At 38.6% G+C, this 20,621-nt stretch overlaps 1 protein-coding gene across 1 annotated transcript; it reads left to right on the top strand.

The window, feature by feature from the left end:
* Positions 1-4,454: 4,454 nt before the first annotated feature.
* Positions 4,455-19,771, top strand: camk1ga (calcium/calmodulin-dependent protein kinase IGa). The gene is made up of 11 exons (XM_069678266.1): positions 4,455-4,558; positions 10,759-10,884; positions 11,688-11,762; positions 11,925-12,063; positions 12,456-12,579; positions 13,188-13,263; positions 13,599-13,711; positions 16,656-16,734; positions 16,828-16,915; positions 18,693-18,958; positions 19,708-19,771. The coding sequence occupies exons 1-11, from the start codon at positions 4,473-4,475 to the stop codon at positions 19,769-19,771; spliced, it is 1,236 nt and encodes a 411-aa protein (XP_069534367.1). The 5' UTR covers positions 4,455-4,472.
* Positions 19,772-20,621: the final 850 nt, after the last annotated feature.

Below are 20,621 nucleotides of genomic sequence, written 5' to 3'. Positions count from 1 at the left end.
AACATTCATTATAAATACAAAACATTATTCCCAAAAATCTAGTTTTCTCAACAGACAGGAGTAGTCCAGTCTTCTTTCATGTAAAAAAAAACAAACAACCTTGCACTTAAAGCCCTGTTTTGCTTATCCATTGGCTTTATATTTTTCAAATTTAAATGAGGTATTTTTGATGAGCTGTTTATAATTCTATGAGTTGCAATGAAGTTGATTAGTCAAAGAACGTCTAAAGCTCCTTTCTCCTGGCGACTATGTTATTAAAGGTCATTGACTCATGATGTAACACACATCTAGCTTGAATTTAGCTGAAGCAAACTGCACCTTAGCAGAGCTGCATATATGAACTGTTGCCTGTCCCGAAAAGGCTTTTGCATACTCAACACTGTCAACATTTAACTTTTTTATTTGATGTTGTCCAACATTGTTTTAGAACGGAAAATGCTTTGTTATGTTCTGGTTTGCATTCACATGTCTGTTTAAGTATTAATCTAATTAGGACAACTAGGTATGCAGTTATTTAGTCTTAGGCAGCTGTTTGTATTAGCTGCTGATATAATCAGCTTAGCTGTGCTATCAATACCCTTGCTGCAGCATTGCATATCTTTAGACTGTACGGACCTTTCAAGTGAACACTCACACAACACAATGTTGGAAAGAGGGATACTCATATCAGGTATTTTGCAAGGTTTAAGTGGTTGGACAAAATATATAATTGGAACATTTTGCACATTTAAAGCTTGTGTGACTGAATAGCACATGTGCAAGGATGTTAACAACTGAGCACCTGCGTCTGCAGAAACAAAGGCACATGCTTGTTCTGCATAATCAGAAAGAGGTTGTCCCTGGAGTGCTTTTGCCCTAATGGTTAGGTGATGATGTAATCATTATGACAGGGATAGTGACAGTATTTGCAATAATGTTGTGTTTGTATTTGATTTATGAATTGTGATGTACATCTTGGGATAGCATAGTGCCAAACTTAGAGTAAAATTATTTTATTTTGGTCACTTTTGTTCCTATGAGCTTAATTAATAATTGATTTAATTAGTTTCAATATTTTGGTAATTTAGTCTTAACAAGTAGCATATGTGATTAATTGATAGAATACTCAGTAAAGGAAATATGCCTAACTTGCATCACTGATCAACATGTTAGTCAAGTTAATATTAGCATTCTCAAATGATCTGTTTAGCTAAATTTCCTGCATTCCTCCTCAGTTAAATACTAAACAAAACAAAACATGCAATTTACATGGATGCAGCATTACATATTTTAAATGCAAGAGAAAATATTGTAAACAAAATAAAATCATTTAAAATACTGTGGATAAAAAAAGATGTCTTCACAATCATGACAGAGTTGAAGGAGAAAGACACTCTCATAAATATGTAATAAATCTCTGAATCCAGTAAAAAATTAAACACACATTACTAGAAATGTAGTGGAGAACAATCTACAATTAATACAGTCAATAAAAAATAATTTTAAAACGAGTTTTGTGGGGGGGGTTTTAAAATGGGGAAATCCCTCTAAGTAGCATCCAGCAGTTTCTAAGTGTCATTGAGAGCAACACGTTGTATGACTGCTGAGACTAATGAATGGATGAGGCTCCGCCCCCTCGCTGCTCGGGAACAGCAGCTGCTCCCTAGAAGGTGTTAGGTACGTCTGCGGATACCTCAACTCAACCACGTCTGCACCGCTCCTCAGGTAAAAAATAACTTTATTACACTTTTAAGACTAGAAATCGTCTTTTTGTTGGCATGGTTAAGTTGATAGCTTAAAATTATGTTCGTCTCTGTTCAGAAATATGCCACACACTCACATAATGTGTTGTAAATGTTTGGTATTTGAACTTTAAAATCCTGAATACTTTCCAAACTATGACTAAAAACGGCTCTTGTTGTTTGCTAATAATTTGCATAATCTAGTCACTGCAGTCTGGGAAAATTATATTTCGTAAAAAGAGGACCTCTTAAAAATGCTACCATTAATCGGTCACCTTAATTTATTTAGACGAACGTTACACTGTTTGCTGAGGTGTAACGTTAGTATTTGTTTTGAATGTATTGGAATCACTTACTAAGGGGCAAAATCAGCTAATATTTTTTCTAAGCAAGTATATTAATGCCCCTGAAATCGCTTAGTTTTAATTTTATTTCGTAATTTCAATTGGCTTCTCTGCAGCCTGAGGACCCATTGGTCACTTCAGGAACAAGCAAATAATCCTAAAGATCTATGCTACACAGCATAAGTAAGAGTTGAACGTTTAAGTGTGTACTTGAACTTGTTTTCTTACAGTATTAGAATGAACAGAGAGCAAATAATTCAGTTTACAGACTATATAAAAGTGGCTGAGGATTGTCCTGTTGTATCATTTTATCAAAACATTTCTGACAATAGGGAGGAGGTAGGAGAGGGGTTAAGAAGAGCTCTAAGGTGTCATAATGGTGTGGCTGTTTACTGTAATGGTGTGATGGTACTGTTACTGACAGAGGGATTAACACCTCAAACCTTGTTGAAAATAGAACTATGTGGCAATGATTTTCTGAGTAAGTAAATTTAAATGAATCTCATAATTAGGCACACAGGTTTGTTACTACCTAATTACAATGAATATCATTAAATATTTTTGGACAGCTGGAGTTCAATGGCCTGTCGAGGCCAAGATTAGAAAACGACCCAGTTTTGTGTCCTGTTAGGGAATCACCTGCTAATCTGTTCCCACAACAGACACAAGGAAGGAGAACAGGAGATGGGAAGGAGGGAGGGCTGGAAGATTAACTAACCACTGCTATTTAACTCTCTAATCCTCTGTCTTTCTGAGTCCTGTGTAACTGATAGGTACAAATTGGCTTTAGCCTACCAAGCGAGGACTGACCTCAGTCATGGACATGCAACTGTTTATATAACCAGAACACAAGGGAAAGGTGGGGTGACATCTTAAAGGGTGGTGGTACAGGGAAAGGTTGGGGTCAGGGATGGACTTAAGACTTTCACTCTGTATGTGTGATCATGGTGTGGACTGTAGCCAGGATTTAAAAAACACTGAGGTCCTTCCCCATTGGAAATCTGGCTAGAACTTAACAATCAATATAAAGTACAAATTTCACATTTCTAAAAGGTTTCAAAGAGAGGAGCAGCTCCAGTGTTTAAACTTATACAATGACAAAGTGTTAAAATCAGAGCTGCAGGTGCATGTGCTGTGTGCTGGGGTACAGACAGAACCTCATGGACCAGATGTGACTCAGAGGCTGAGATCACCACCGAGTGGGATTTCAGCAAAGCTAGCAAGAAATATTGCACTTGAAGATGTAAACAGAGGTTATCTAACCTGCAGTATTCCTGCAGCAGGAGGCCACTGGAGCTAAATGAATGTTGTGCTGCAACTCAAGATTATTAATCTATTGATGTGGTGATTATTTCTCATGATTATATGATAAATCTTTTATTCTATAAAATGTCAAAGAAATTTGAAAAAAGCTCAGAACTATTTACAAGAGCCCAAAGTCAGTCAATCCAGTCATCCATCCATTTTCTATACCACTCATCCTGTTCAGGGTCGCGGGCGGGCTGGAGCCTATCCCCGCTGTTATTGGGCGAGAGGCGGGGTCACACCTGAACTGATCACCAATCAATCACAGGGCTGACACGCAGAGAAAGACAACCTTTCACACTCACACCTGCAATTTTAGAGTCACCAGTGAACCTAACAAGTATGTCTTTGGACTGTGGGAGGAAGCCGGAGAACATGCAAACTCCACACAGAAAGGCCCCCTCTTTCCAAACAGGGATTCAAACCGGAAACCTTCTAGCTGTGAAGCGACAGCGCTGAGAGACCAAAGTGAAGCCTTTAAATTGCTTCTTTGTCCAACCTACAGTCCAGAACCCAAAGACTCTTCACTTACTGTCATAAATGACAAAGGATAACAGGAAATCCTAACATTTAAGAAGCTGATTGACAAATCGTTTATTGTAATTGATCATCGAAATAGTTGGCGATTAATTTTCTTTTTTTTTCCCGATTAATATTTGAAGCTTTAAATGAATGTAAAAGAAACACTGTTGTCACGACTCAATCCACTCCTGGATTCTTTCTGTATTCTTCCTGAAAAGTGCATCACGTGTTTCTTACTCTGCCCTCGATTTGATTAAATCAGGTTTGAAAATATACTTTTTGAATGCTCCCAAAAATTAGTGTTCATTCAAATAACAAAGCTGATTCAGTTAAAATTAATATAATCACATTTAAGTTTTACACCAAAATGTTACAAACACAGAGATTTATTGAGGGTCAGGATTGACCTTATCGCTGTGTGATACTCTGTACAATAATGTTGTTGAGAAGTGACCCCCTAGTAACTTTCCAGTCATAACTTAGTGCATGATTATTTCCCCTAAAGTTTTCTTTAGTATAAGAAATATAAATAATATATGTCGTGTTTTCTTCAGGAGTCTACGGCAACGTCAGAGCCAAGATGGGGCGGAAAGAGATCATTTGCAGCTGGAAGAAAAGCACGAGTAACATCAAGGAGGTGTTTGACTTCATGGGAAAGATGGGATCGTAAGTACCGCTGTGGAAAACAGAGACGGACAAGAGAGAGAAAAACTGTGAATGTGCTGTGTGTACTTGAAGACGAGATCATCGTGTCGAGGTTCACTGACTTGCAGCTTGCAAGTCTTTTAAGCAGTAGCTCTGAAGACCATAAATTCCCCAATAACAGGCATTTAGGACAAATATGTTCCTTGATTGTTGAACGAATTTGAGGAAGAATCTCATTTTGAAAAGGGAGATTTGATTTGCATAAAGAGTATAAGTGTGGTGTGTATGAACCACAGCTTTTTATGTGTTATGAGCACATGTCGGAATCATAACTGATTTTTTCTCACATTTGGAAGCAATTTATTGTATTATTATTTGAATTAGGGCCCTGCGTTCAATGCTTTAAATATAGCAATATATTGCAATACATGTAGTCCTCACCACTTTATCCTGATACACATTGTATTGCTTAGCATTGGATGAGGGGGTCACTCTGGTGAAAAGCTAGCATGCCACAGCTTTGTTTTAAAAGTCTATATGTCTGTGTTTGCTGCACAGTCACATTAGCCTGCAATCTCATCTTAAACATCACAATTAAATCAGATCCATGCCGTTAATTACTGTTTTGTAGTCCAGAGTAAAGCTTTGGTTAGCATGCACAAGGAGAATGGACCTGCAGGGTGTCAGATTCATGGAAGAGAGACGGCAAACTCCTGAGACTGTAGTGCCCAAGGCTCGTTCTACTGGATGTTTTGTAAATATCACATTCGTTGTTGGTTAGTTGTCTTTAATGCTCTATGTGAAATGACTGGCTAGAATCGTTTTAGACGCTTCTCATGTATTATGTTTTTTTTAATGTGAAACAACAGAAGACAGCACTGTGTTTCCAAAACAAACTTTCCCTCTTGGATGACAGGGTTCACTCTCTCTCTCTCTCTCTCTCTCTCTCTCTCTCAAGCTGGTTTTAAAGGATCTAAATTCGCTCGATGATTAACAGGTCTCAGAAACAGACATAGCTTCACACATCTGCACAACAGGGTACAGATCCTACCGATTATTTTTACATCTTAGTTCTGATAGTAAATTAGTTAAAATCGATGTAGGAATCATCCCTTCAATCATCAATATATGATCACCAATCAGTGCTCGTTCTTTTCAACATTCTTTCCCATAAAAGCCCAAATTGCAATCAATTTGTGCAGGATTCAGACTGCAAAGTTTTAACTTTGGACTCTGCTCTTCTTAAGTGTGAAGGTAGTATGACCAATTATCAAGAAGGGACGCACAAACATTTTATAGAAACAGTGAAGTTAGAGGACTTTCAGTGCAGTGGTGGAACGTTGGACAGCTGTCTGTCACGCACAGATCGTTCTACATGGTGAAGATAATCCCTTCCATCAGCTCCCTGAGACTTTGTTTTTTCAATGGAGCCTCTTACACTGTCTGTGTAATCCACTCAGAGCTGAGCCTGCTAATGAGGGACATGACACCGTTAACCTGCTGGAAGATAGCAAGCTGTTAAGTAAACTTTATCAGGTGTGGTATAAATATTGGCATTCTATGCAAGAAGCCTGCAAAATGTTTAAAGCTACAATACGTGATTTACATGAAATAGTTTGATAAACAATCACGTTCAACAGAAGGCTTTTAACTTTCTATTTTAAGAGACACTCTTCATTTTTGGGGTGTCAAAGTTACCAGTAATGACAAACATCTCATAGCCAATGAAAACTGAAAGTGGTCTAATATGTTTTGGAGATTGACCTCAGGATCGACTCATCTTTAGGTTAACTTGTAGAGCATTCATTTAAACTTTTTTTAAACCGTCTCCCACAACTTCATGGAGGTGCAATAAGAGGGAGAGCCACTTTAACAAAACAAGCAAATGAGTTTGTTTTCTATAATTTAAGTCATGCTTTTTAGATAAATATTGTACATACATTTGTCACAGTCAGTAGCCCGTCTGTCTGCGCCTTTTCTCAGCTCAGAGGATGTGACGTATTTTCAGCTGTGCAGAGGATTGTGGGTCATAACAGCCAAAGATGCATGCTGGCTTGCATTTTATAAAATGGGTGCAGAAAAAAGGGCATCCTGGTACAAACAAATCTTTTTCTGAAATAATTTATAGTATGGAAATATGGCATGATATAAGTATATATTGGAATGCACCGCTATGTATTAACACCAGCAGCTTTGCATTAACTTTTACTAAATGAGAAAATGAAAAAATGATGATTTAAATCACAATCAGGAGGTCATATGTTTTTGAGTAACTTGCAAAGGTTTGCACCTTGAAATAAATGGATTAATGTTGAAGAAGTTATAGATATTAGCATTGCTGCATCATTTCTAGAAATGTCGCCAAACAACGTTGGATATACAGCTCCGGAAAAACTAAGAGACCACTGCAAAAACATGTTTTTTTCTGGTTCTTCTATTTATGGGCTTGTGTTTGTGTAAAATCAACTTTTGTTTCTCCCAAATTCTAAAGAAAATATTCACATTGAGGTCTTTTATTTGCAGAAAATGACGACTGCTTAAGAAAACCAAAAGATGCAAAATACGTTTTTCAGACCTCAAATAATGCAAAGAAAACAAGTTCATGTTCATGTTGAAACAACAGAATACAAACGTTTTAACTCAGGAAGAGTTCACTAATCAATGTTTGGTGAATAACCTGGTTTTTATTACAGCTTTCATGCATCTCTGCATGCTCTCCACCAGTCTGTCACAGTGCTGTTGGGTGACGTTAGGCCGATCTTTGTTCGATGGCTTGTGACCGTCCATCTTCCTCTTGATCACATTCCGGAGGTTTTCAGTGGGGTTCAGATCTGGATTGAGCTGGCCATGACATGTAGAGAGAGATGCTGAGTTTTGAGTGGTCTCTTAATTTTTTTCAGAGCTGTATAACACTGCTCAGTACATTGACCTGTAACAGGTGGTTGCTACATTATCTGTAGGTGTTGCTTCCTCAGAGCCGTCAGAGCAGTCTGAAAGCTGCTTAAAGTGCTCCGTCTCTGACTGGCTGTGAATGAGTCAGACTCAGGTGTGTGTGTGTGTAGCATGTTTGTGTGAGTGTGAGGTTACTGAGCACTTACGTCAGAACAGCAGTGCGAGAACATCCTAGCACCACTTCTTTATAGGATTAAGAGTCTGACTGACTATATTGGTGTGTGGTGGTACTGGATGTTTATGAGGGGAGGTGGTTTAAGCAGGTGCAGGTGTGTTTGTGCAAACATGAGGAACAAACATGTCTGAGTCGACACATCTGTCACTTTGAATCCACGAGAAACTGCAAAGGTGTTTTCAGTCTTTAATTCATGACGCAAATAAGCAATTTTCAAAGTCATTTTAGTATCATCATGTTTTTCACTGAAAATGTTTTTAGGTACAGGACATCTTTGAATTATCGTGTTCACAGGGCAGAAGAAATCTTCATGTGTTCCATTATAAAGCTTTTCAGAAAGATCTAAATGGCTCAGTCAGTATGTAAAGTGTCAGTATTTTAGTCTAACCTGAATTACATTTCAAAATAATATAGCATCGACACTCTGGTGCATATGTTTTACTCAGTGGTCCAAAGTAGGATTTCACACTGCCTGGGATTTGAGCCTAAAGAAAGATGCACCCTGCAGGTTCAGAGCCAAGACTGCCCTGACCTGTCTGGGTCACATGGTGTTAATAGAAAGGACACCTGGTTTAGACTCTCACGGCTGTATTATGTGTCTTTAATGGTTTTTTAGTATAAACAACATTCTTACACTTTTCCCTCGGACTGATATTAGCTAAATCTTTTACGTTTTATTTAAATTTACATAAACACGGTTCTGATTATTGATGATTGCTAATGACATTTGGGATTTTTGATCAAACAATCACTGGAGCTGCATAATTACTCAAATAGTAAGGTGTCACAAACCACACTATAAAAAACAACCGATAGAATCTATTCAATAAAATTGGGTTAACAATTTGCACTTTATATGATCGAGTAAATTTAATGTTTTGAGTGAACAGTATCTAAATTTAACAACTATGATGCAATAAAATCAATGAGGTAAAACATACTTAACATTTCTCAATAGATTACACAACTATTAATTTAAAAAAATGAGTAATAATAACTTTTAACACAGAGACAAGTTTTCACACTCAGGGTCACCAATGAACCTAACAAGCATGTCTTTGGACTGTGGGAGGAAGCCGGAGTACACGGAGGGAACCCACGCATGCGCGGGGAGAACATGCAAACTCGAGCCCACTTCCTCTGTTCCGGGACTCGAACTAGGAACCTTGTAGTTGTGAGGCGGCAGCACTAACCACTGCACCACCGCGCAGCCTTTTGGGAATTCAAGAAGCTCAAATTAAGATAAATTCTAATCAACAACATGAGCCTGCTCGTGTTGATTTACGTCCTAATATTCAGGAAAGTCAGCCAGTGTAACCGCCAAGAGAGGCTACAATTTAAATTTCTTGTCACATACGAAAACGCTGACTACAAATCGTCTGGTATACCTGACTAATAAATATATAACCACTTTCCTTCTTTCTATGATACACAGCAAAACATTAATCTTAACTTTAACCCTGATGGCACACCGACACTGGCCAACACCAATTAATCCGACCCTGGCCTGCAGCCCAGGACAAACGTTTGAGCATGGACACTCTGCAGCACAGGCCAAATATCTCTGGGTCGATTTTATTACATTATTTTGGGTTGCACCTGTTACTGTTTAAAATGAGGTAATGCAGGTGAACTTTACTCAATTCAATATATTTCACTTGACTTACATACTTTTAGTGTAATTTACACAATTTGCATGAATTTTATTTACTACCCTCAAAAATCCTTTTTTACAGTGCAGATTAAAAAAAGTTTCACCTAAGCTCATCAAAGGGTCCAAGAACAAGACGTGAAAACGTGACTGAACATAGCCTTAGCGAGGGATGGATGATAGTGTTCGGACAACATCAGTGATGGCCAGTAATTGCTTCAGTATAGGAAATTGTCATATGCAACATTTCTGTCAGTACAAGAGGCTGATAAGATGATGCTTTAATAATGCTCACCCAATGACACTTATTGATTATGCAGATGTTCTAATGCCATTTATTCAAACTGTGACACAGATGGTGGTATGCACCTTTTAAATCCTACCTAAAAAAATCTGTTCATATGGCTGTTGCATTGAAAATAAAGCTACAGCAACTCAGCCGAGAGCTGTCAAACAACTTTTGATACGTTAAACAAAATTTGGAAGTTGCAGTTGACATAAATAAGAAGTGGTGGGACAAAATATCATTGTCCTGACTCGTGCAATACTGTTATCGATAGGCTGGTGCCAAATATCAATGTTTTAATTTACAAATATTTGGCTCTCATAAACAGATTTGCCTGCAATTTTGACTCACAGTGTCACTACTCCATGACTCCTTGCAGTGGTGAATGAGGTTAACTGGAACAGAAATTAATTGGCCGTAGAAGTTAATCCGATATCGTGATGTATCATTATATTATTGTCTTGCAATATATCAATTATCGCAGAATTGTTCCCCTGCGATTCCTAACCCTGTAAATAAATGCTAATTATGTTTTCTGTGTTCAGATAATTAACATTTTTAATTGCTTTTCAAAACTGCATTATGTCTCATCACCACATTTCTGACTGCAAACATGTCTTAGTGCAGCCACAAAAGTCTGAGCCTTCTATTAATTTACATTTGCATAATCATGTTGTTATGTCAAAGTCATTTAAGAGCTATTTTCACACCATATTCTTGCACAGCAATCAGAGAAAATTCTCTAATTTGATTAGTAAACTGTTCTTTTACTCTGATCTCTGTGGGCGTGGCCCTAGGATACTTCATCAATGGTTGTATGTGTTTCAAAGAGCAGTGCAGAAACACAGCACTAATGAGCATTTACTGTAGCGCCACATATGAACACACAATAAAAACAAACATCCCAGTGATTGAAGTTAAGCATGAAGTACTGATATCAAATTAGAATAAAACTTAGAGTAATTAATACTCAGCATCACATCTAGAGAACAATGAAGTAAAGCAAAAAGTGCCATAGCGGCACCAAAGCTGTACAGGAGGCAGATCCAATGCTGGTATAGTCTATGTTTCCATATTTGAGCGACTCCATAGGCTCGTTTCTCTCCATTAACCTCCACTTACATTCATTCATGTGTCTTTACTGTCTTTTTGTCTAGGGGGACTTTTTCAGAAGTTTACATGGTGAGAGAGAGGAAAACAGGACAACTGTTCGCCCTAAAGTGTCTGAGGAAAAAACACCTCGCTCACAGCAATCTGGAAAATGAAATCAATGTTCTGAGAAGGTAAAACACACACACACGGAAACAGACACACACACACACACACACACACACACGCACGAACGAACAGACATTGATACAGGACCAAAAAATGCATCCTAGACATAATGCTTTTATTTTCTTTGTTATTGAGATATAATGTAGTCCACTGAGTGCCACTAATAAATTGATAATGGTATAATTGCAACCTGGTGAGTGAAAATAGGTCAATAACAAAGAAAGCCAACGTGCACATTTAGATAAAAAAAAATTAACCGTTTTTTATTTATTTGTCGAGACACTTTTATTTAAACATAAAATAACACAGATATTGTGGATGATAGTGGGTCATGCCATGTCCACTCCATAGAGTGGAAATTAACACTTTAAATACAACACAGCAGATCACTGTTAAACTGACGTATGAAGACACAGCTGCAGACCACTTTGGATTTAACTGACATGCTGCCAAGTCCTTTTTAGTAGTCTTTTGGTATCTATCATAGATAATATTGAATCAATAACCTTTATTTTGCTTTGATTTGTTTGTTGTTTGTCCTTTATTATGGGGCATTGTCAAAGTTCTTATCTGTTCAGGACTGCAGTTCAGTATAATGTTGAAATAATCTAAAATTTAAAGTTTAAGAGCTACAATGTGCAGTTGACTCGTTAGAAATAAACAGGAGCACATTTAGTGGTAAAGTTAAAGCCCTGGTTATATGCATGTGAAGAATGGGGCCCTACAGAGATATAAAGATACTGTACACCTTTGACATTAGCCACTGAGGACCGCAGTTATGCCTCATCCCTCTGTCCTTCTGTTTCAGGATAAAACATGACAACGTGGTGGGACTGGAGGATTTCTATGAGAGCCGAACACACTATTACCTGGTCATGCAACTGTAAGTAGACTCATATTTTTTACAGATGATTACCTTTTTACAACAAATATTTCATGCATCATTTACACTCAAGTGGGCGGTCAAAGGTGTTGAAAAGACGACAATAGCCTGGAAATAATGGAAGCATTGATGATATTCTTTTGTTTTTGTGTGTGTATGCAGGGTTTCAGGTGGGGAGCTGTTTGATCGTATTTTAGACAAAGGGGTTTACACTGAGAAAGATGCCAGCACAGTGATCAGACAGGTGCTGCAGGCTGTCAGCTACCTGCATGAAAACAGCATCGTACACCGGGACCTTAAGGTAAGTTACACACGCAATAACACAAACACGTACACACACAGGCAAACACTTAAATGGAGAATAATGTCAACCAGGAAGAAAATGTCAAGCTGGTTATTACAATGATCTAATAGCATTCGAGTTTATTAATATATGTTTTAAGGTTTGTCTGTCACTGAAGTTCATCCGGGGTACATGTGAGGCCTGGTTCAGACTGGCAGCCCAAGTCCATTTTCTGGCACATGCAGATTGCTTTTAGAGTCTTAATAGAAAAATACACAGGGAATGCAATAATTGGAAGTGGTTTACAAAGCGTACAAGTCATGGGTTCAATAGGCATTGATGTAAATGATCGATATTGTCAACACACACACTTTGATGACCTTTACTTCTCTCACTGTGTCTCTGAGCAGCCAGAGAACCTGCTGTACTACAACACAGACGAGAATGCAAAGATCATGGTCAGTGACTTTGGTCTGTCTAAGACGTTGGAGCACGGTGTGATGTCCACGGCCTGTGGGACACCAGGATATGTTGGTGAGTTATTGGGGAGGGGCAGACACATACCGATCACCTTGAAGAGATTTAGCTATTCAAGACTAGTTTATTAAAAAATGTACACAATATGGTATTTAATGGCAACGTTTTCTTTTGCATGATTTTAACTTCTGTGCTGAATCTTTTTTCCGTAATAAATACTTCTTTTCATCTCAACCTGTCGATAGGATACAAATGGTTCAATATCATCTTTTCAAAATAAGGATAGAAAATCTGTATTCCTCCAACCTAATTACTCTTAAGGAAAGATTATCTTCGTCACTCATGGATAACCCTAACCGACGTCTGCACTGCCAATTGAATATGATCTAGTAGACTCTACAGACGTTCAATTCCTCCTCTTGTCTGATAGTGCCCAGTTAAGACATCAAGCCTTCTCTGCATTTCCACTTAACTTCAGCAACTTCTCAGATTACATACATTTTAGGGAGGATCATTTTCACAACTTTTGCTGAAACTGGATAGATCTTTTGTACTTTTATGTCCCTACATTATTTGCTTAAGTTCTAAGTTTTAAATCTCTGCACAGTCTTGAACTTGTTGCTCTGTTTCCTGCGTGATACTCACTGCTGTGTGTCTTTCTGCAGCCCCTGAGGTTTTGGCTCAGAGACCTTACAGCAAAGCAGTGGACTGCTGGTCCATTGGAGTTATCACCTACATCCTGTGAGTACATTCCTCTAACTATAATATATTATATATTAATATATTATGTATATTTAATCTTACTAAAACTGTGCATTTTGTGAAACATTTGGAGCATTTAGTTTACATATTGTGCTGTATTGTAAAGCACTTTGAGCTGCAATTCTTGTACAAGGATCGCTATAATAATGAGCTTTGTTATTAACACATTTTTTGTAGAACACTAAGTTGCTGTAAACATTGACAAAACACTGCACCATAGCTGCCAGGATGAATTTGAAAATATAGATGTAATAGATTTAGAAACATCGATATAAAGGGATTAGCTGAGCTAGCTTGTTGTCTCTGTGTTGCAGGCTCTGCGGCTACCCTCCATTCTTTGAAGAGAACGAGACTCGCCTGTTTTCAAAGATCATGAGAGCCGAGTACGCGTTTCATGCTCCCTACTGGGACGACATCTCTGAGTCAGGTAGGACAACAGCCGAGAACACTACATGTGCCGTTTCTCTTTTGAGGTGAATTCACCTGTATGCATTGCTTCTGTTAATACAAACGACTGCAGCTTAGTCTTGAACTAAAGCCAGACTATCCATCCATCCATCCATTATCCATGCCCCTTATCTTATTGAGGGTCGCGGGGGGGCTGGAGCCTATCCCAGCTGTCATTAGGCGAGAGGACTGACCACCAGTCAATCACAGGGCTGACACATAGACACAGACAACCTTTCACGCTCACACTCACACTCGCTACTAGTTTTAAGTTAGTTCTTTATTTTAGTCGGCATTTATAAATGTTCCATGAGAGTGCATTAAACTGTTGATCTATTCAGGAAGTGTTGAGCCCCTAGTTTCATGTGATTGTAGATAAGGTCAGCATGCATCTGAACTTGCAGTATTTTTATAATACTAAGTTGTGACTGAAAGACTAAAATCCAGCTCAGCACTGGGTTACACCAGCTGTGCATGATTTAAATGTAATCTAGTTTGAATTCTAATTTAAGTCATTTTTAGACATTTAGACACCACAAGGGCTAGCAAATTTGGTCAACACTCAATGTCAATGTTGATATTCTGCACGAGCCATAGATAAAGGTGTAGAGTTTTTATCTAAGTATATGACTTTGTCCTAGTTCAAGTATCTTAATCTTCAGTTGGTGTTTAACAGAATATTTATTTTTGCTATTGTTAAAAGACAACTGGACATGAGAGACAACACAGAAACTGGCCAGGGAATAAACAAGTGATTTGCTTGGGTAATATTTTGGTTACTGTGGATTAGGAGTAGCTCAAATAGCTGTTATGTCTCCTTGCATCAATGCAGCTTTAGGATTGAACAAAGTATTTTTCATGAAGGATTAACTTTGGATTTTGCATCTTAACTTTAAATATAACTTATAACCAGTAAACCTCAGTGTTAGATAAGTTTAGATCGGGATGTGTTATCCTTTGAGCCTAGCCGTATTTAGGCCAGCATCACTTCAAGTCAGCTATTAGTGGTTTGACCTGTTTGGATTAGGTCAGATATGGTTACAGTAGATTCTAAATAGGGAAAGTACAGTACTCGCCTGCCTGAGGGATTAAAGTAGACAACATTAAGCCGAAGTCGTCCTGACCTAAAGAGAACAGGTTTTAATTATTCTCTCAAAGACCTGAATGGAGATACAAAAAAAAGAAAAGCGAGCATACTTTTGAAAATGAGATGTAAAAAAGCTGGTGCAATATTATTATAATAATGATAATAACTTTATTTATATAGCACCTTTAAAAACAAGAGTTTACAAAGTGCTTTGACAGCCAAGCAAACAAAGTAAAGCAGAAAACCAGCAAATCACAAAACAAGCAAAGCACAAAACCCAGTACCCAGTAAGCAACAGGACAACCCACACAACCAAGACCAAGGGGACGAAGCAGTAAGTAGAAGGTAGAAGGAGTAAAAAAAATTAAAATAACTAAAAGAGATAAAAGAAAGGAAATAAAGGGAAAAGAAATAAAAGCTGTGAAAGCAATAGGAGAGATAGAAACCAGTAAAGGCAATAAAAACAATAGAAGAGCTAAACAACAGACATTAAAGCAATAAAGGAGATAAAGAATCAATAAAAGCAATAAAGGATGGAAAAGTAAGAATAAGGTGAAATAACATTTAAAAATATATTGAAAAAAACCTTACGTCCAAGGACCTACTTTCACTTCTTCCATTTGTAAAGCTGCAGCATCAACAAATTGCTGCCACCCACCGCTACATATATCTATATATCTAAACCTGCATTCTTTCTAATGGCCTGCAGGGGGAGACTCCTTTGGTTGCAAAACGTTTTTTATGTACACTGATCAGCCACTAATCACTGATCAAATCTAATTATCTCGTTACAATGGTCCCTGTCAGCTGGTGGGATATGTTTGGCAGCAAGTGAACAGTTTGCTGCCACACTGCACACATGGTTCAGGAATGGTTTCAGGAACACAACAACAAGATCAAGGTGTTGACTTGGCCTCCAAATTCCCCAGATCTCAATCCAATCGAGCGTCTGAGGGATGTGCTTGACAAACAAGTCCGATCCATGGAGGCCCCACCTCGCAACTTATAGGACTTAAAGGATCTGTTGCTAACGTCTTGGTGACAGATACCTCAGCACACCTTCAGAGGTCAAGTGGAGTCCATGCCTCGACGGTCAGGGCTGCTTTGATGGCAAAAGGGGACCTACATAATATTATATGATGGTTGATTGGCAGAATATGACCCTACTCCTCAGTTTCGTGAGTTTATGGTCTCAATCTAGTTTTAAGTAAAATTACAATAAGGATTTACAAGTCGTATCCATGGCGACCTGCCAATCAGGATATGGGGGATTCAATTCATACCCACCCTCTCATCAAAATATCAGGTCCCTTCTGGCTTCAAAAAACAAGATGGCGGCAGCACAAATGCCAAAAGTTAGTCTACAAACCAATGAAAGAAGTCGTGGGGGCTTTGTCAACTTCGTATAAACAATCTACAAACAAAGATTTTGAGAAGAGATAAATATACCATATTAAGTGTAGAAAGTAATAAACTTGTGTATCATATAAAAGAGGGCAAAACTGACTGCTTTGTTGACGATAGAAGGTCATGTTATCCACATAAAGGTCAAGGATAACACATGCAATAAAGCCTCCTTTATAACAGCTGTTATCAAAGGCTCAGCCCTCTTTTAACCACACTAGAATGAGGTTTCCTGTTAATGGGCTTTATTTTTTACCTGGCTCTAGTTACCATTAGGATTAAGGCTTAAAGGTTAAGATATGAAAGAGTCACAAGCGCTTTGTTGTTTATGTAACAGAAACATTTGTTACGTTACTGTCGTGGTGTTATTGTTTGCTTGCAGAGGGTCGTAGTTCTGAATTTATTATCAGTTGTTTGTGTTGTGTTTCAACAGCCAAAGACTTCATAAGAAACATGATGGAGAAAAACCCCAAGAAACGCTTCCTCACCGAACAGGCACTGAGACATCCATGGTTAGTCCTTTTCACAGATACACACTCAAACACACCCATACACACACAATGTTTCTGTTTCTAAATCAACTCATGTCATTGACTTCATTGCAGGATCGCTGAAAACACAGCTAAGGACATCGACATTTATCAGTCAGTCTGTGAACAGTTGGAGAAAAACTTTGCCAAATCAAAGTGGAAGGTACGTGACACTGCAGGATCATGGACAAATATATGTTGCAGTCATTTGGTTATTTGTAGTTAACCACCACTTATGATCCTTGTTTACATCTGGTATTAAAATGCTACCTGAGTGATCCAATCACAAACATGCAACGCTTCACACCTGACATTCGAATGTGTTTCCCCATGCATCTTGAGCAGAGCCGTTTCTTTCTTTATGCGGACTATGCGAATGCATAGGGCCCCCGCTGCCACTAGGGGGCCCCCAAGCTGCAAGTTCAGCCTCAATATATTTGTAGCCAGCCAAGCCCCTTCGTGTGTTTTAATGGACTGTACTTATATAGCGCTTTTCTAGTCTTGCAACCACTCACAGCTGCTTTTACACCGCATGTCATGTTCACCCATTCACACACAAATTCACACACTGATGGCAGAGGCTGATACCTGTTGAATTTGAGTTTTTCACAAATCTAGCTGTTACCCTTTTAAAGTGAACCAAATTGATGCATCTCCCACGGCAGCACCTTGCATAGGGCCCCCAAAAAGCTAGAAACAGCCCTGATCTTGAGTGACCTTGTGTGATGGAATGGGACTAACTTACTTGCTATTTAAACGTACATTATCTTTAAAAACCATCAATCACAGGAGTGTCGAAAGGTAAAAAAAAAAAGATAATGAAAACTAATGTTACTCTGAAGTTGTTTGGTTTGGTTGTGTAGGGACTTGATCTTTCGACAACACAAAAGACCTAAGCCACTAGGGGGCTGTTACCGGGAAATTCTAGTCGATGCGTCGTCTGTGGCGTTTCCAATGAGATGAATCAAAACGTCCAGTTGTGCTCAAACTTATTTATTTTATGCTACAACAATCCCGTTAAAACGATACACTTTCATTACCCTACACACACTTATATTGTTAATAACTTGTATGCAACCAAACAAAAGGCTCAGAGTTAGGCCACTAAACGGCGGTCGAAAAAATGTGTGCCTCTCCCGGTAAGCAGCACACCTGTCGAGTAATCAACTCTTCTTCTAATTATGTCTTACATGAGCCATTGTCTATATGCGCCATCTACTGTGGCGACCAGGGACAACACGCTACAACACAGACACAAAAAATGGCTCTAACAGGTTGTTTGGTATCAGTGAAGTGTATGAACTTCACTGCAGACTGGAGTCTCTGCACGCATTGGCAAACAGACAGATACATCTGTTATCATTAACTGGTCAGTTGTCAAAATCTCGCCCAAGTTGCTGTCGACCTCGCCCCTGTTTGGGGTCTTCCGGTATTAAATAAAAAACACTGTCCCTTACTAATTGAGAAACAGGACTCAAGTTGTCCCATATATTCATGCACACTCCAGCTATGTTTTCCCATCTTTGGAATGACATGATAGTAAAGAGTTTCATAAAATCTTGACGGGCAAGTGTCCCTAAACATCATTGTTAACCTGGTTATGGAGAATAGGAGGTCCTTTAGCTTGGCCCAGGACACATTTGCGTACACACTGCTGTTAGAAGTTGGCCATATGTGGCCCAGACCACCTCAGAATAAGGCCTGAGTGATCAGCAATCTTTGTCCCCGAGGGTGTTTTCCTACCTGTACTTCGAGCTGTCCACTTGTGATTGGATTGCAGAGTTCACATGTTTATTCCAGGTGTAAACAGGACCAACTGGGTATGTTTCTGCCTTTAATGGCAGGCAGTGTCCTTACTACCTGAAGTTATAATTTGTTGTATCATACATGGGCACACACACCAGCATAACACTTTCTTTTTTGTGCAACTTTTCCAACAGCAAGCCTTCAATGCAGCCACAGCAATCCATCACATGAAGAAACTGTCCCAGAGTGATTCCTCGCCCTCCCCCTGCTCCACGCCCGACATGAATGTACAGTCAGGCTCCCAGGATGACCTTGACGTGCTGGAGCCCTGCTTTGATGAGGCAAACGCTCTCGACCCAAATGGGAATCCTGTTGTACCATGCAGTAATCCTGATCTCACAGATGATGAGTCAAGAGAAGTCGATTCAGGCAGTGTTGATTCTTTAAGGCCATCCGGGAGGTAAGATCTGCTGTTCTAGCTGCTTGAAGATCTGGCAGTTTAGATTTACCTTAAAGATTATAGAAAGGTTTAAACAATATTGTAGTAATTTATATAAATTAAGCTAAATTAAGTCAAGGTGATTGTAATCCATGCTAATGAAATCACCTTGCTGTAAAGAGCTTGAGTCTGTGACTTAATCATCAAATGGCACCACTGAAAATTTAGCATAATTAAGTTTGTTAAGTCTTTACCCCAGATTTTAGTTCATATTAAACACAAGTTTGCCTATATCATGGTGAAATAATGAGACAAATATGATCTAAAACAGTTATTGGCAGTGTTCATGTGGTTGCATTTGGAAGATCATGTGTGTAAATTATAAAGAGCAAAGGGCCCAGAATGGAGCCATGGGGTACCCCACAAGTGATTATACAGCATCTGCATCACATCTGTGCTTTTGAACAGAAACAGTATTGTTTATGATCTAAATAATCAAAAACTATTTATAACTCTACTTGGGCTGTTATATTTAAGTTCGTCATATACAGATTGATCCCCTGTCCTAGCAACAGTCCCACTGTCTTACAGAGGCATACAACCATGAAGCAGTCATTTGAGTTCTGCCAAATTTGTCAATTGCATCTTCCAACACATCATTGGTTTTTTCAACATTCATCATATTTTAAGAAAACGTCTCATCCGGTTAAAGTCGGCTGTTGTGTCATTATGTTCTTTAAATGATTCCTGGGTGTGTTGCTGTGTTGCAGTCTGAATGCTGTGGCTGAAGGGAAGGACCAGTCTATCCAGTCCGGAGTGTGTTCTGTCATGTGACTGACCAGCAATAATCTCATGCAGGTAAAAAGACGTCTCTCGCTCAGTCTGGGTTTGGATGTTGACTGTACAGATTCGTTACTGTTTTGTTGATTTTTAACTTTCTCTCTCTTTTTTTCAGGTATTCTCTTGGGTGTCCGACTCTCATCCGTCTTGGTATGAAGATGTTGATACATCTGCGGCTCAGCTCTTTCATGTCTGTTTTGGTTCCCTGCTGCAGAAAACCCCATAGACCAACTCATACAGTGTCTACACTGTATAAAATGACATTTGTCTATATGCAGTGAGCACATTAAAACAGACACATGAAGGAATTCACGTTTTTACTGAAGCTGGAAGAAGATGACATTTATTATGCTCAAATCATGTACTGTATATAACTGTGAACATGTTATAAATATACTATTAACATGTATTTATTTTCCATAGATTTAGAATGTGAATGCACTGTGAAAGCTTATTTATGATATTGTTGAGTTGTTCTGAGATTGACGTGGCTGTACGCTGTCATTTGTATGCTCTGTATTCCTTCATTAAGATACTTTGTTTTTACTGCTGGACACTGTGAAAATATCTGGTAAGGGGAATTCTTATTGTTCATGAGATTAAACTTTATTCTGAGGTGGAGTCGCTGACGCACAGCGACCAGGCGTCCGCTGTGTTTTCAGTGATGTGCACAAAAGCTGCTCTCTTGTTAAACAACCAAACTCATTAAGTGCCACAAACTGATGTGAAGATGCTGTCAAAACTGGTGATGTCATGTTTGATTCTGAATTCACAATTGTAGTGACAGACATGTTTCTTTTTGTTTGTATTATTTCCTGATTAAATATGTACTAACTAGTCTTAA

This window comes from Semicossyphus pulcher, unplaced genomic scaffold, assembly GCF_022749685.1.
Source record: "Semicossyphus pulcher isolate SPU_LCO1_2020_fin unplaced genomic scaffold, fSemPul1.0.p SCAF_3, whole genome shotgun sequence".
Classification (NCBI taxonomy): domain Eukaryota; kingdom Metazoa; phylum Chordata; class Actinopteri; order Labriformes; family Labridae; genus Semicossyphus; species Semicossyphus pulcher.
The sequence above is the reverse complement of the archived record's forward strand: the minus strand, read 5'-3'. Positions and strand labels throughout refer to the sequence as shown.

Coding starts and splice junctions, on each gene's coding strand:
- camk1ga (XM_069678266.1), top strand. CDS start 4,473: ATGGGGCGGAAAGAGATCATTTGCAGCTGGAAGAAAAGCACGAGTAAC. Junction 10,885..11,687: donor GAAATCAATGTTCTGAGAAG/GTAAAACACACA, acceptor CTTCTGTTTCAG/GATAAAACATGACAACGTGG. Junction 13,264..13,598: donor GGAGTTATCACCTACATCCT/GTGAGTACATTC, acceptor TCTGTGTTGCAG/GCTCTGCGGCTACCCTCCAT.